General features: G+C 40.5%; 1 protein-coding gene across 1 annotated transcript in view; it reads left to right on the forward strand.

Annotated features, from left to right (window-relative positions):
- Positions 1-16,474, forward strand: part of LOC126295123 (large subunit GTPase 1 homolog) — a 178,126-nt gene that overhangs the window by 83,057 nt on the left and 78,595 nt on the right. Inside the window, exon 8 of the mRNA XM_049987393.1 lies at positions 960-1,227. Within this exon, the coding sequence (XP_049843350.1) occupies positions 960-1,227 (268 nt within the window). The remainder of the gene's footprint in view (positions 1-959; positions 1,228-16,474) is intronic.

The raw sequence follows: 16,474 nt of genomic DNA on the forward strand, positions 1-16,474 counted from the left end.
AATACAAATATAAACATGACGCGATATGCATATTCTTCCGCCTTTGCTTTTGTCTCACTCTAGTTTCGTAGTTTATTAGGCAGACAGGATTTAAATGAGATAGCAGCAAACACAAAAGAATACATAGCAAAATGTTTATATTTGTATTATTCTTATGGTGAAGAGAATACTGCATGTGATTCACAATTCATAAAAGTTCTTATTAGCAACCATCTCTTCTCACAGGTAAGAAAAAATTCAGAACATAGAGTTCGCTATATTGAGAAACATTCCAAACAGTCTTGCCAGTCGGATTTTCGTAGTACACTGAAATGCTGCTACATCTGAAGATGAACAATACAGAATTTGTATTTACTTCGTTGGATAGTGTATGAAAATGCAGTGGTCGAAATTCGGGCCGGAGAAAAAAGCTCGTCGTCCTGTTTTTTAGTGACGCAGAGGTGTTGGCGCCAGTATTTATCTTAGTGCTTGCAAAGCATTCCTGTGTAGTGCTACATATATTCGGTGGCAGAAGTTAGTTGTGGCGGCACCTACCATCATTTTTCAGAACTTCCACTTACTTAACACTCAATTCTAAGCCACAGACAGTTTTTTGGATTCCAAAAACCGGAAAAAAATTGCGGTTTACATTCGAGTAAATACGGTAATTATTGTTCTTCATACGTCTCACGAGACAGAGTGACGGTGTTTACAGGCAGACTCTCGTGGGTCATACTACAGAGCTTACTGTGGCAGTAGTTGGACTCGAATTGGCACTCGGAAATGTGGTGATAGGGTACACGAGGCTGTATTGGATGAGATGTAGATGAGCTCGTTAGCGAGGCCTGGAACTTTACTGTCCTACCTACCACACCCTTTCCCCACCTACAACGAAGCTGCCGAAGCTACCACCACCACCACAATAGACGGATATGTACTGTTCCTGGAGGCACATCGGTGATGGTGAGACGGTGTTGCAGACGCTGTTCTTGACGAAGGAGCTGATGCTTTGCGACTGCCCCGGGCTGGTGATGCCGAGCTTCGCGCTCAGCAAGGCGGAGATGGTGTGTTGGGGCGTGCTGCCCGTTGACCAGATGCGAGACTGTGTGCCGCCTGTTGCGCTCGTCGCCAGCCTGATCCCCCGACGGGTGCTTGAGGGCACCTACGGCTTCCTGCTACCGCCCCCGCGTGAGGGAGAGGATCCGGATCGACCACCTTCTGCCCGCGAGCTGCTGGATGCCCACGGCTGTGAGTACTGATTAGCCAGCTGCTGTTTAATCGTGATGCTCCAATTGACACACATTTTATCAAATAACTGTCTTGTGATTAGAGTTATTTGTAATGTGTCGTCATCCAGATGAGTAGTGACCAGTGGGTCCTGAGCCAAAGACCAACTTCTTAACATCGCATTAGAAAGGTTGATTGTGTACGACTAGTACAAAGGTGGGGTGCACTGCACCTGTGCAGGTATCTTGCTCATTTTCTTCATCTTCTTCTTCGTTTCACCCTCTTTGGGGTACGCTCGATCAATCATTTCTTTGTGCATTGTTCTTTTCTTAGGGCCCAGTATTTCTTCATTCTTTCTTATCTTCTTCTCCTCTCTTCTTCCAAAATGAAGGGTTTGGACTTTTGTGTAGCTTTGTCTTGGAACCTTATGTTTTCATCTTTAGTAATTAATTTAGCTGTTCGATCAATAAATGAATTTTCTGAAATCTGTAATTCTACTAGGTCTTTCTCAGTTTCTGTAAATCAGTTGCATTTCATTTTGCGATTACAGAAGAAGTCAAAGCTCTGTTTACTTAATCTGTTGGAATTCATTCTTAGAAGATGACCATAAAAATTTATTCTCCTTTTTCGCATAGAATCTGAAAGTTTTTCAATTTTCTTGTAGAGTGTTTCATTTTTGATGTATATACTCTTATTGTCTTGAAATTTTGGCCCAATGATTTTTTCTTAAAATTTTTCTTTCCTTTAGCTCAATTTTCTCCATTTGGCCTTTGAAATTCACATTAAGTGTTTCTGCTGCATACAGTGCTTATGGCTTAATCACTGTCTTGTAATGTGTAATTTTGGACCCCCATGAAAGGGCTTTTTTTGTTGTATGTATTTTTTGTTAGCTGGAAGGCCAGTTCAAGTTTATTTTTTCTGTATTCCATTGCTTTGCTTTCCCCAGCATTCCAACTAGTCCATTCTCCGAGATATTTGAATTCCTTTACTATTTCAATTTCTGTTCTTGAACTTTGAGGTATTTACATGAGTGCTTGATGTTTGTCAATATCTTATTTTTTTCAAAGGAGATGTGAAGACCTATTTTAGCTGCTTGTTTCTTTAGTTCAAGGATTTGCTCCTGTGCTTCTTCCATTGTTTCAGCAAACAGGGCCATATCATCTGCAAAAGCAATGCAATTTACTTTAAGGTTCTTCTTTTTGCAACACTGTCTTATACCACTCTTAATATTTGTGTTCCATTCTCTTGACTAATTTTTCCAGCGCACAATTGAACAGCAACAGTGAGAGCCCATCCCCCTGTCGCACCCCCGTTTTTACTTCAAAGAGTTCCGATAATTTGCCCATAAATTTAACTTTCGAAAATGTATTTGTAAGGGTTGCTTTTATAATATTAGTTGTTTTCTTATCCAAACCCATTTCTCCTGGGACTGATAATAGAGATTCTCTATCAATCAAATCGTATGCTTTTTCTGAAATCAATGAAGGAGATTACGTATGTCTTTGCCCTCGATTTTTGGTATGCTGTAATGTTTTTGAGGTTTAGTATTTGTTCCAAACATGATCTACCCTTTCTAAAAACTCCCTGGTATTCCCCAATTTGCGGGACCAGTTGTAGCTCTGCCCTGTTCCAAAGGACTTTAGAAAGAATCTTGTATGTTATATCCAGCAGTGATATTCCTCTGTAATTGTTGGGGTCTGTCTTCAAACTTTTCTTGTGGATAGGGTGGATGAGAGCTGTTGTCCATCCTGCGGGGATGTCTTTTTCTTTCCAGATTTTATTTAAAACACACTTAAGGGATGTAACTGCATTTTTGTCAGCAATTTCCCACAGTTCGGCCACTATTTGGTTTTCTCCGGACACCTTGTTGTTTTTAAGTTCTCAAATGACGTTGCTCATTTATTTGTTGTACAAGGCTTTTACTACTACACTTTTTATTTCTTTGATGCTGTTTTACACTGTATTCTACATTTATAACATTTTCAAGGGAGAAATTATTGCTTGTTTAATAAACCTAATGTACAATAACAATTGCAAGTTTTGTGTTTGTGCCTTAGTCCACAGGTTCAGTTGGCAGAGTCTCAGCTTCAGGTTTGCTCGTCCTTCTGTACAGCCTTTCTGTCTGATTCTTGTAGTTTTCAGTAAACTTCTCAATCTTCTTGTCCATACAGTTTACGATAATGTGGACAATCTCAGGGGAAATGAAAAGATAGAGGGATTCCTCCAGAGACTTTCCATTCTTTATGTTTCTCATTGGTTTGGAAGCCTCTAACATTACATTCCACAATCTGGTCTAGATCTCCTGTCAGCCTAGATGTTTCTTTGTCCACTTAGTGAACCCATCCTTTCCGAGAGAGAAGTCTTCACATCCGATTCGCCCATCAATTTCATTGCTGGTATCCGTACTCGAGTCGCTGTCACGTCCGCTCTCTGAAATCTGACCGTCAGACTCCTCGAACCGATCATCTCTTTGCATTCCTCCAAATTCTTGCCTGCCCCTTTCCTCTTCTTCTGTTCTTTGGAGTATGTCCATCGGCGTAGCTGTTTCCTGTACATAGGTCCGTATCTTTAATATAATATATCATATATCATCAGTAATTATAATATACTGAGGTCACAATAATTGTAATATAGTATATTACACAAATACCAGTTGCACAGATATAAAACAACAGAGTTCAAAATAAAGTAGCAGTAATATGATATGCACACGTAAAAAAAAAAGTTTCGCGTCAACTTGGTTCCAAGAGGACCAGAAACTGTACAGAAAATTGGAATAGTGATAAACATAAACATCATTTCCACCCTTTTTTGATTGCTCATGAAAACCACACATTGCCAGTACCTATAATACCCTGTATCACGCCCTCTTGCATTTATGCATGCACGTATTCGTTGGGGCGTACTATCCACAAGCTCATCAAGGCACTGTCAGTCCCAATTGTCCCACTCCTCAGTGGTGATTCAGTGCGGATCCCTCAGAGAGTTTGGTGGGTCAAATTGCCCATAAACAGCCCTTCTCAATCTACACCAGGCATGTTAGGTATGGCTCATGTCTGGAAAACATGCTGGCCACTCTAGTCGAGGGATGTCATTATCGTGAAGGAAGTCATTTACGAGATGTGCACGATGGGGGTGCGAATGTCGTCCGTGAAGATGAATGCCTCACCGACATGCTGCCGATATGCTTGCACTATCAGTTGGAGGATGGCATTCGTGTATCGTACAGCAGTTACGGTGCCTTGCGTGACCACCAGCTTCGTATGTCCGCCCCACGTAATGCCAAACCAAAACGGCAGGGAACCTCCACCGTGCTGCACTTTCTGGACACTGTCTGTAAGGCTTTCAGCCTGATCTGGTTGCCTCCAAACACGTCTCCCACGATTGTCTTGTTGAAGGCATATGCGACACGCATCAGTGAAGAGAATGTGATGCCAGTCTTGAATGGTCCATTTGGCGTGTTGTTGGGCCCATCTGTACCACACTGCACGGTGTCGTGTTTGCGAAGATGGACCTCGCCACAGACATCGGGAATGAAATAACGGGTAATGCAGCCTATTGCACACAGTTTGAGTCGTAACGTGACGTCCTGTGGCTGCACGAAAAGCATTATTCGACACGGTGCCGTTGCTATCGGTGTTCCTCCGAGCCATAATCCGTAGGTAGCGGTCCTCCACTGCAGTAGTAGCCCTCGGGCGGCACGAGCGAGGCCCGTTATCGACAGTTCCTGTCTGTCTGTATCTCTTCCGGGTCCGAACAACATTGCTTCGGTCCACTCAGAGACGCGTGAACACTTCCCTTGTTGAGAGCTCTTCCTGGCACAAGGTAACAGATGCAATCGAACTGCAGTATTGACTGTCTATGCACAGTTGAACTACACTACCGCGTACGTGGTATGGGGCAAAGATGAGCATTTGTATCTGACGAGGAGCGTGTGCAGGTAGGTCCTGCAGGCAGGTTGGCTGTTTTGTCATGATAGTGAAATGGACAGTGCGTCTGCCTGCTAAGCAGGAGGTCCAGGTTCAAACCGCAGTCGGGCACAAATTTTCATTTGCTGCCGTTGCTGTATTTCAGTGTCCTGTGACAGAGTGGATGTCTGTCGCTTGATATTTAAGATGCAATTGTTTTTGAGGCAATACAGGTGATTTGTGAATCTTTGTCTTGGCATCAGTGTAATGGGACCACAACAGCATCCACTGCTTTGTGATGGTGCTAACCCATGTCATATACATGCGAATCAGATTGTAGTGCACGTTTAATCAAGTAACAAATGGTCAGCACACAAGTATTTACGAACAGTAGAAGCAGGATTGTAGCGAGTTGATCATTTAACCAAGTGCAACATAGAGTATCTGTGTAAGCGAGTCACTGCAGCTGCATAGCTGAGTGTAATATTTGTCAAGCAATTCACTTCAGAATTAATGTAGTACCCGCACGACAATCTCTGTAGTCGTACTGTATCATTAGCAGCTGGTGAATGGAGTATTATGTTCCTTAAATTGGATTACTCGAGCTGATGTCAAATAGATAGAAGCGACAATGCCACCACACTATCTTTACCTAGGCTTGTCGGCACTAGATTATGTCTGCCACCATTAACGTTACTGTGAGCAGTTTGACAGTATAACACCACCACATCCACTGACAACCTGTACCATTGTAATCGTTGTGAATAACAACTGTGTGATGATAGTTCGCTGATGTTTGTCAAGAATAGTGGAAAGCACTTTATGATTGTGAAGTTGCAGTTGCATTTGCATTATGCCTAGGACAGAGAGAATCCTAAATAACAGTAAGAAGTTACCGAGCTAAGGGACAAGTCTACATAGAGTCAAGAGTTTTTACAGTTTGATATTAATGTAGTTCCCGATGGTTTCACACTTATGGGTTCTTTTGGCTATCAGAATACTCACATGGGAATTATCAAAGAGTAATTGCTAGAAAACTCAACTACCTTAATAACACATCATTTTGGATTGAATATGACTCTGAATTCAATCTGTATATTGAGCAAGCAGTGAAGGAAACAAAAGAAAAATTCGGAGTAGGTATTAAAATCCATGGAGAAGAAATAAAAACTTTGAGGTTCGCCGATGACATTGTAATTCTGTCAGAGACAGCAAAGGATTCTCAAGAGCAGTTGAACGGAATGGATAGTGTCTTGAAAGGAGGATATAAGATGAACATCAACAAAAGCAAAACGAGGATAATGAAATGTAGTCGAATTAAGTTGGGTGAAGCTGAGAGAATTAGTTTAGGAAATGAGACATTTAAAGTAGTAAAGGAGTTTTGCTATTTGCGGAGCAAAATAAGTGATGATGGTCGAAGTAGAGAGGATATAAAATGTAGACTGGCAACGGCAAGGAAAGTGTTTCTGAAGAAGAGAAATTTGTTAACATCGAGTATAGATTTAAGTGTCAGGAAGTCGTTTCTGAAAGTATTTGTATGGAGTGTAGCCATGTATGGAAGTGAAACATGGACGATAAATAGTTTGGACAAGAAGAGAATAGAAGCTTTCGAAATGTGGTGCTACAGAAGAATGCTTAAGATTAGATGGGTAGGTCACATAACTAATGAGGAGGTATTGAATAGAATTGGGGAGAAGAGGAGTTTGTGGCACAACTTGACTAGAAGAAGGGACCGGTTGGTAGGACATGTTCTGAGGCATCAAGGGATCACCAATTTAGTATTGGAGGGCAACGTGGAGGGTAAAAATCGTATAGGGAGACCGAGAGATGAATACACTAAGCAGATTCAGAAGGATGTAGGTTGCAGTAGGTAGTGGGAGATGAAGAATCTTGCACAGAATAGAGTAGCATGGAGAGCTGCATCAAACCAGTCCGCTCCCTGCATTCAGAATCAAGGTGATTTCTTTTTGTTATGGCGAAGCATCTGCTGCAGTGTCCACGCTCAGCCAACATAAACAAATCGCGGCGGCACTGGGCAGTACTAATCGCTGCACTTGTCGCGAGCCGGGACAACAAGAGCGCACTGTCTCTGCTAACGATACTATGGAGTTAATACTTCTTACTTACTCAACATAATATGCAGGACATGGGTTGGGTAAGAATTCAGTTTGTAACTTTCCATCACATTCAAATACTTCAGTGATTTTTAATCCGATTTGTGGTACTTCATGTGTTTTACATCTTACCGTTATTTATTTATGCAATATTGTAACTAGTTTCTTTGTCCATCTCGTTACCTAGTTAAACTTGTCATTTTTTTATTTAATACACTTGTGCTCCTCATTGTAACAATAATTTGTCTTCAGTTTAACACTTTGAGGACTGAGCATGAGTGTGGACGCTCAACCGGCTGGTACTGAGCTGTTTCACAGTTTTTCTGAATTTTCTACAGCAGATTCTATACCACAGAAAACAGATTGCTCTTTTGCATTTAAAACTGCGTCCATTCCCTTCAGAGTACTACAAAGAAATAAACAGTTATGTTAGTGGCAAGGGTTGTATATTAATTTGAGAGTATGCCGCTTTCACAGTGAAAAAAAAAATTTTTTTTAGGTTTTAGGACCTCTAAGGGACATAGGATTGAAGTTGTTAGTTTTAAATGAATAACTCTTGAAATATGAACTTTTATTTTATTAATAATCGCACAGTTACATTGGCTTTTGTATGAAATATTTTGAAACATTTTGGAAAACAAAGCTCTACGTCACAGGTTTCACAATAATATCGCGTGTCTTTCCTTGAAACTTTACCATATCTGGCCTCGCTTGTTTCTGTGCATACTTTGCACCTTCTCTGAGGTACTTTGCACCTTCTCTGAGGCCACTTACTCAATTTTGTGGGTGGAATTTATTTTGGAAAATGTCTTCCGCTTAGTCTGTTGATGGGTGAACTATTCTGAGAAGTGCACGAGTCTAAGAGGCCACCTTTGTGAACCAAGTTCTCTGCTAACTCTGTAATGTATTCAACCAGATGTTTACTTGTATTTCGCGACATTTTGTACAAAATTTCTGAATTTACAGTCATGAGCATGAAAATGTGAAAGAAAACTTTTTTCCACCACTTTATTTGTTATCGTTCAAAAGGATAGTACGCCATTAGCTGGTCGCTATGATCCACACCGTCTTTTTTACTATTGTAGTCCAAAACACAGTCAGGCTTCATTTTTTCCACCATTCCAAATTTAGTTTTTACACTGACATTTGTTGCCGTCATTTTATGCTTTGTTGTCAAAAGAAAAATGTCTCTGTTGGCCTTCCATTTTACAAACAGTAAGTGATCTCGTCTGCGAAACGAAAGTTCACTTATTTTTAAATTTCTGGTCAACAAGATCCCTTGGTAGACCTTTTCTATTTTTCTGCATAGAACCAACTGCCTTAGTTCTTTTCCCCCCACAAATAATCCAGTAAATCAGGGCTGGTGTAAAATCGGTTCATGTATAATGTGGGACCTTTATTATGAAATGAATGACACAATCTATCTACAATGTGTAAAATGCTGTTATCGGCATTAGACTGTTTCCCAAAATAAATTTCACAGTTCAGGACATACCCACTTTCATATACACTCTAAAACTCAGTCTACCACGAAAAGGGCAAATCCCTTCATATATAGTAATATTTTCACCTGGCTTGTAAGCCTTTCCACTTTGGGTCACACCTCTGTCGAATATAGGTCTTACCTTATGAATAGGATCGTGACGTACCTGGTTTTTAGGAATATATGTTGTGTTATCTATGATATGTAACATTTGTAGAACTGACAAAAATCTGTCTGTTGGCAGACACTTTGCTGCAAATGAGGACTGCAACACGGGATTTGTTGACCAGCAGTCAGACAGTTTTGGTTTCTTGACTAGGCACATATGCAAAATAATACCAAAAAATTTATACAGTTCACTGAGTTTCACTGTTGTCCACTTACGCCACTCTGACTGAGGCTTCAGTTTTCCTGGAGCACTTAGTGTCTCTATTATCATTCTAGCGTAGCGGTTTGTCTCTCGTTGGATCAGTCTCACCAGTTCTTCATCGAAAAAGTACGTGAAACAATCCCATCTTGAATTCCACAGGATTCAGAAAAAAACAGGAAGCTTGGGAGTGATTGTATCGTCTTCTGTCCACTGGCCAGAAGAATATGGCAAATTGCAATGACCAGTTGTGTTTGTTGTGACAACGATGTCAACAGCCTCATTTTCAGATCTTCCTGACGGTTCACCGTCCGAGGTACTGTCGGACCAACGTAGGAGCTATGTCGCTCATCTCGAAAGTGTTAAGTGGGGGCAATGATAACCTCGTCTTTGCGCACCTCTAACTCCCCCTCTTGTTCTCTCCGAACATACACAATCTCTCTCTCTCTCTCTCTCTCTCTCTCTCTCTCTCTCTCTCTCTCTCTCTCTCTCTCTCACACACACACACACACACACACACACACACACACACACACACACACACAGTATATAAATTGTGCTTTACATCTCAAAAGCACCAGTCATAATGTATGCTCAGTGGAATCGGGGGCAAGAGTTTGTGTTATCGTACTGATTGATAATGGAAACTACTGCCCTTCTGATCAGTGAGAGGTGCAAACTAATGAAGAGGATGGCTAGGCGTTGGTGGAAAAACTATATCGAAATAGGCCATATCGGGCGGAAAGTTGGGAATGGGTGATTCCGTGTGTCCAGTGAGAGGGACGACCGATGTCTGTTAGACAATATACACATCAACCCATTCCTCAACTGGTAGTGTAAGAACTGTGAGGAGACGACTGAAAGACTGTGGACTTCTATGCCAAAGAGCTGCTATAAAGCAACACTTCATGAATTATCAGAAGATCAACTGTATGGCTTTCACAGAAGAGTATATCGATTTTGACTGGAGCAGAGTCGTATTTTCTGATGATAAAATATTTTCTTCTGTTACCAATGCTCCGGTTCAGCTGAGTTATCAATAGATTTATTGTATATAGTATCGTAAATAACATTGTTTTTGACGGAAGTGACTTTACGATATTGTAATGCAGAATAGTTTTGTAAAATACTTTTCTTGTTTTGTCGTTAAATTTGTTTGATATCACCTGTGTTACATACATGGTTGTGTTGAATTCATTAGCATTTTTATTTACATATAAACACTTTTGATACTGTAGGTGTACCGGCCACAGGGACTGTTTCAATCTCAAGTATCTCATGTTGGCGTTTGGGGCTACATCTCGGCTCAGGGAGCAGGACCTCTATTGAGTATTGAGGGGAACCTCAACGGGGAGGTGTATGTTAACATTTTAGAACATATAATGAAGCCAGGTGCTGAAGTGCTGTATCCTCAATGAGACGTCTTATTTCCTGCAGGCGTGAACAGCAACTAGCATGAAAGCTGTTTCATAATTCGTAATGCAGAATATGTTTGGTAACTGTGTGATTGATGAGTTAAGAGCTTGATGGCACAGAACTATCCTGCTAAATTCACTTCATACTGTCATGTCATTTCAATTGAATAATGTGAGTGACCTTCTCTTGAGATTTGCTGTATAGATATCAGTTAGTGCTTTTGAGTCCACAAAAGTAGTTCGACATGGGAAATGCAACTACTCTCATTCCTTATGTTGCGACTTACCTGTCGTAGCGGCTACTGGCCAATAAGTAAGACACATATGCCGCGCATCTCTTTGCTAGCTCCGAGGTAATGTGCTTGCTTACGAGGTGCTAAGCTGATTTCGTTTGCCTTTCGAGACTCCCTGAAAGTCAAATATTTATTCGTTTGTAGCAGAGCTGCAAGCAGGCAGAACTCAATAAGAGAATCGTAAGACAATGCTCGAAGAAAATTCGTCTTGCTATTTTCATGTACGCCTTAGAATCGGAGCAAGTACCTTATACTATTGCAAAATTCTTAATGCCACTTTTGTTTTGTGTCAACATATTTTTTGTTGTTGTGAATACATAATTATATCTGTGAACTACCACATTTTCATAATACTTGAGTATGATACAGGACATGAAGTAAATACAAACCATTTCAAAGTCAAAAGTCATAATATCCTACTAATTCGAGTGAAAATAGGCACAATTGTCTTCCAGGCACTCAATGCTTTATTAAGATATTGCTGTTGGGATGTTTCTTTAGTAAGTTGAATTTAATTTGTATCAGTACAGTGATAAAATTAAATGTGTATTTCATTATTTTATTGAACATAACAGTAATCATCAAAGAGAAATTAATCAGTAACAGTACATTCTTACGCAATATCTAAAACAATCTGAAAATGCTAAAGTAGTTGACAAATTCTATCCCTGTAGAAACCTACTAGTTCTAACAGTGTCATTAAAAGAGTATACTCTGAAGAGCATTTTCGTCTACAAAGGAATTGCCTAGCTGGTTGATCGATCGAGAGTGGTAAAGGTAAAATTTTACGAGTATACCATCATAGGGACAAATGCCTGAGAGATGACATCCCTATCAATACAAGTGCCTGAAAGATGACTTCCCTCTCTGTCTCCTGGATAATTTTGTTTGTCAAATCTACAGAGCACGTTATCGCGCAGTAGCACACATGATGTAGTTTTGTCAGTCGATTTTCTTACACTGCGACTGAAAGGTGTCTCAGTTGTTGGCAAGAATTTCCAGCTCTGATGATCACACACTTGGGGAAGACCTCGTAGTGCAAAACACACTTTTGGAGCTATCAGATGGAAAATATTATGTCCACACTACTCTTTGCTCGAGTTAGTCTTTTGGTAGGGCTCAGCTTTCCATTTCTTCTTAGGAAGTTAACGGTAAAGGCTTCATAACACCAGTAACAGTATTGGATTGGAATGCTCAATGTGGACTTGATTACATTCAAGCGAAACTGCAATAATAGTCACTCCATTGATTTTTGTTGTTCCGAATTGGAGTATGCAGTACTCCTACACCGGACTTCTGAATCTTGCCTGTTGAATGCAAATAATACATGATGGATAAATGGTAATGCATCACTTATACCAGTAGTCGAGACTTCCTTAATGGGGAAAATCATGGTGGCCGAAGTAGTGATGATATCAGATATGGATTGGCTGTAGCAAGAAAGACACATTTGAAGAAGAGGTATTTGCTATCAGGAGAAAGAAAACTGGTGCTCTACGGATCGGAGCATGGAATGCCAGATCTCTTAATCGGGCAGGTAGAAGAGAAAATTTAAAAAGGGAAATGGATAGGTTAGATATAGTGGGAATTAGTGAAGTTCGGTTGCAGGAGGAACAAGACTTTTGGTCAGGTGAATACAGGGTTATAAATACAAAATCAAATAGGGGTAATGCAGGAGTAGGTTTAATAATGAATTAAAAAATAGGAGTGCGGGTAAACTACTACAAGCAGCATAGTGAACGCATTATTGTGGCCAAGATAGACATGAAGCCCATGCCTACTACAGTAATACAAGTTTATATGACAACTAGCTCTGCAGATGACGAAGAAATTGATGAAATGTATGATGAAATAAAAGAAATTATTCAGGTAGTGAAAGGAGATGAAAATTTAATAGTCATGGGTGACTGGAATTCGAGAGTAGGAAAAGGGAGAGAAAGAAACGTAGTAGGTGAATATGAAAGAGGAAGCCGTCTGGTAGAATTTTGCACAGAGAATAAATAACTTGATCATAGCTAACACTTGGTTCAAGAATCATGAAAGAAGGTTGTGTACATGGAAGAACCCTGGAGATACTGACAGGTTTCAGATAATTATATAATGGTAAGACAGAGATTTAGGAACCAGGTTTTAAATTGTAAGGCATTTCCAGGGGCAGATGTGGACTCTGACCACAATCTATTGGTTATGAACTGTAGATTAAAACTGAAGAAACTACAAAAAGGTGGGAATTTAAGGAAATGGGATCTGGATAAACTGACTAAACCAGAGGTTTACAGAGTTTCAGGGAGAGCATAAGGGAACAATTGACAGGAAGGGGGGGAAAGAAATACAGTAGAAGAAGAATGGGTAGCTCTGAGGGATGAAGTAGTGAAGGAAGCAGAGGATCAAGTAGGTAAAAAGACTAGGGCTAGTAGAAATCCTTGGGTACCAGAAGATATATTGAATTTAATTGATGAAAGGAGAAAATATAAAAATGCAGTAAATGAAGCAGGCAAAAAGGAATACAAACGTCTCAAAAATGAGATCAACAGGAAGTGCAAAATGACTAAGCAGGCATGGATAGAGGACAAATGTAAGGATGTAGCAGCTTATCTTAGTAGGGGTAAGATGGATACTGCCTTCAGGAAAATTAAAGAGACGTTTGGAGAAAAGAGAACCACTTGTATGAATATCAAGAGCTCAAATGGAAACCCAGTTCTAAACAAAGAAGGGAAAGCAGAAAGGTGGATGGAGTATATAGAGGGTCTATACAAGGGTGATGTACTTGAGGACAATCTTATGGAAATGGAAGAGGATGTAGATTAAGATGAAATGGGAGATATGATACTACGTGAAGAGTTGTCACAGCACTGAAAGACCTGAGTTGAAACAAGGCCCCGGGAATAGACAACATTCCATTAGAACTACTGACGGCCTTGGGAGAGCCAGTCCTGACAAAACTCTACCATCTGGTGAGCAAGATGTATGAGACAGGCGAAATTCCCTCAGACTTCAAGAAGAATATAGTAATTCCAACCCCAAAGAAAGCAGGTGTTGACAGATGTGAAAATTAGTGAACTATCAGCTCAATAAGTCACAGCTGACTGGAACACTCTCTTTCAAATTCTAAAGGTGGCAGCGGTAAAATACAGGGAGCGAAAGGCTATTTACAATTTGTACAGATGGCAGTTATAAGAGTCGAGGGGCACGAAAGTGAAGCAGTGGTTGGGAAGGGAGTGAGACAGGGTTGTAGCCTCTCCCCGATGTTATTCAATCTGTATATTGAGCAAGCAATAAAGGAAACAAAAGAAAAGTTCGGAGTAGGAATTAAAATCCATGGAGAAGAAATAAAAATGTTGAGGTTCGCCGATGACATTGTAATTCTGTCAGAGGCAGCAAAGGACTTGTAAGAGCAGTTGAACGGAACGGACAGTGTCTTGAAAGGAGGATATAAGATAAACATAAATGAAAGCAAAACGAGGATAATGGAATGTAGTCTAATTAAGTCGGGTGATGCTGAGGGAATTAGATTAGGAAATGAGACACTTAAACTAGTAAAGGAGTTTTGCTATTTGGGGAGCAAAATAAGTGATGATGGTCAAAGTAGAGAGGACATGAAATGTAGACTGGCAATGGCAAGGATAGCGTTCCTAAAGAAGAGAAATTTGTTAACATCGAGTATAGATTTAAGTGTCAGGAAGTCATTTCTGAAAGTATTTGTATGGAGTGTAGCCATGTATGGAAGCGAAACGTGGACAATAAGTAGTTTAGAGAAAAAGAGAATAGAAGCTTTTGAAATGTGGTGCTACAGAAGAATGCTGAAGATCAGATGGGTAGATCATATAACTAATGAGGGGGTATTGAATAGAATTAGGGAGAAGAGGAGTTTGTGGCACAACTTGACTAGAAGAAGGGATCGGTTGGTAGGACGTGTTCTGAGGCATCAAGGGATGACAAATCTAGCATTGGAGGGCAGCATGGAGGGTAAAAATCGTAGAGGGAGACCAAGAGATGAATACACTAAGCAGATTCAGAAGGATGTAGGCTGCAGTAGGTACTGGGAGATGAAGAAGTTGGCACAGGATAGAGTAGCATGGAGAGCTGCATCAAACCAGTCTCAGGACTGAAGACCACAACAAGAACAAGATTTTCTAACATCTAATATAAACGTAAATGTTGAGCAGTATTTTGTGAAGGTGTTTAAACGGAGTGCGTTTTTTGTACAGAAGTGGAACACGGACGATAAGTTTTGCAGACGAGAATGTAGTTAAAGTGTGTTCATGTATTTGTGCAGAAAAATGCTGACAGTTAGGAGGGTGGGTGGGATGGCTAATGAAAAGGTACAAAATCAGATTATGGGAAAATAAATTTTTGACACAATTTGAGAAACAGTGGGTGTAATTTGGTAAGACATAAAGGAATAGTCACCTTGGTAAAGGAATGTTGGGGATAAGAACTGTACAGGTAGAACAATGCATGGCTGCAGTGAACAAATTGCAGTAGCTTGAGAGAGATGTAGGTGCATCAGTGGTATGAATTAGCACAGAGAACTATGTTAAACCTGTTGTTAGGTTGAAAACCACAGCAATACTGTAATAAGAGGTCTGCAGTAAGGTAGATGTATCAACGGATGTGTGCAGTATAAGAACTACTTGTGGATAATATCGCCAATGTGAATGTTTACAGTAAAATTACTGTGCAGTTAGAAGTTAAGGGCAGCATTTGTGTGAAGATTTTCATCGCTTTGTAGTATGTGATATCAGTAGTTATAATTATTGTAGTATTAAGTGTAATATTAAGTGTCTGTTGTTACCCATTTGGGGTGGCTGCCACTGTATTGACTTCATGTGCAGTGTCCTGGAAAGGGTTGATGCATTTCTGACATCTGTAAGGCCCTTCTTCCCATTTTCCACACAGTTAAATGTACATCCTACTCGTGGCGTGTCGGCAGTTGCCTTATGTTTAGTCATCTGTGTTCCATTTACGTTCATTTTCGGATGTCAGTTATGTGATTTCCCAAAGCTGCATCAAAGCTAGCTGAACGTTCTTCTAGGAGACTCGACCCACTCTTACGTTCCCTCAGTGCTCTGATTCCTGTTTGTGTATCACATACAGCACAAATACTGTTCAGTGTATTGTCTGACTCTGTCAACATTAATGTTAAATAATAGAACAAAAAAAAGGTATTTCTGAGACCAATGTAATGAGTTTCTCAGAAAGGACATTCACAGATGTTGGATGTGGGGTCCATTTGTGACGTGGCCAATGTCTATCTGACCGTGCATTTCCTGCTGGATTTGTTTCGACTTAGCCCGATTAGTGGTGCTACCTGTGCAGACTATACGGTAGCTTAGCTGCCGTAAATTGTGCACCCCAAAAGAAAAAAAATCCATCAGTCAGGTGATCTGTGGGGCCGTGACGTGAACAGCACACCATTCGAGTCATCGTGACCGATCCGGCACTGTGACAGGTGTTCCTCGAGGTGAGCACGTACGAGGCTATGTCGGTGTGGCGGAGCTCCACCCTGCTGCAAAATGAAGTCGGGCGCCTCAGGTATTAACTGAGGCAACAACCGGAGAGAAAGTGTATTGAAGTAGGTCATACCTGTAAAAGTAGAGTCTGTGAAGAAAAACCGACTAAAGATGATCGATTATGGACAGAAAACATTGTTTCATAGAATTATGTTTGTGTTCCAGACATGCGTGC

The sequence above is a fragment of the Schistocerca gregaria genome, chromosome 11 (assembly GCF_023897955.1).
Source record: "Schistocerca gregaria isolate iqSchGreg1 chromosome 11, iqSchGreg1.2, whole genome shotgun sequence".
NCBI lineage: Eukaryota > Metazoa > Arthropoda > Insecta > Orthoptera > Acrididae > Schistocerca > Schistocerca gregaria.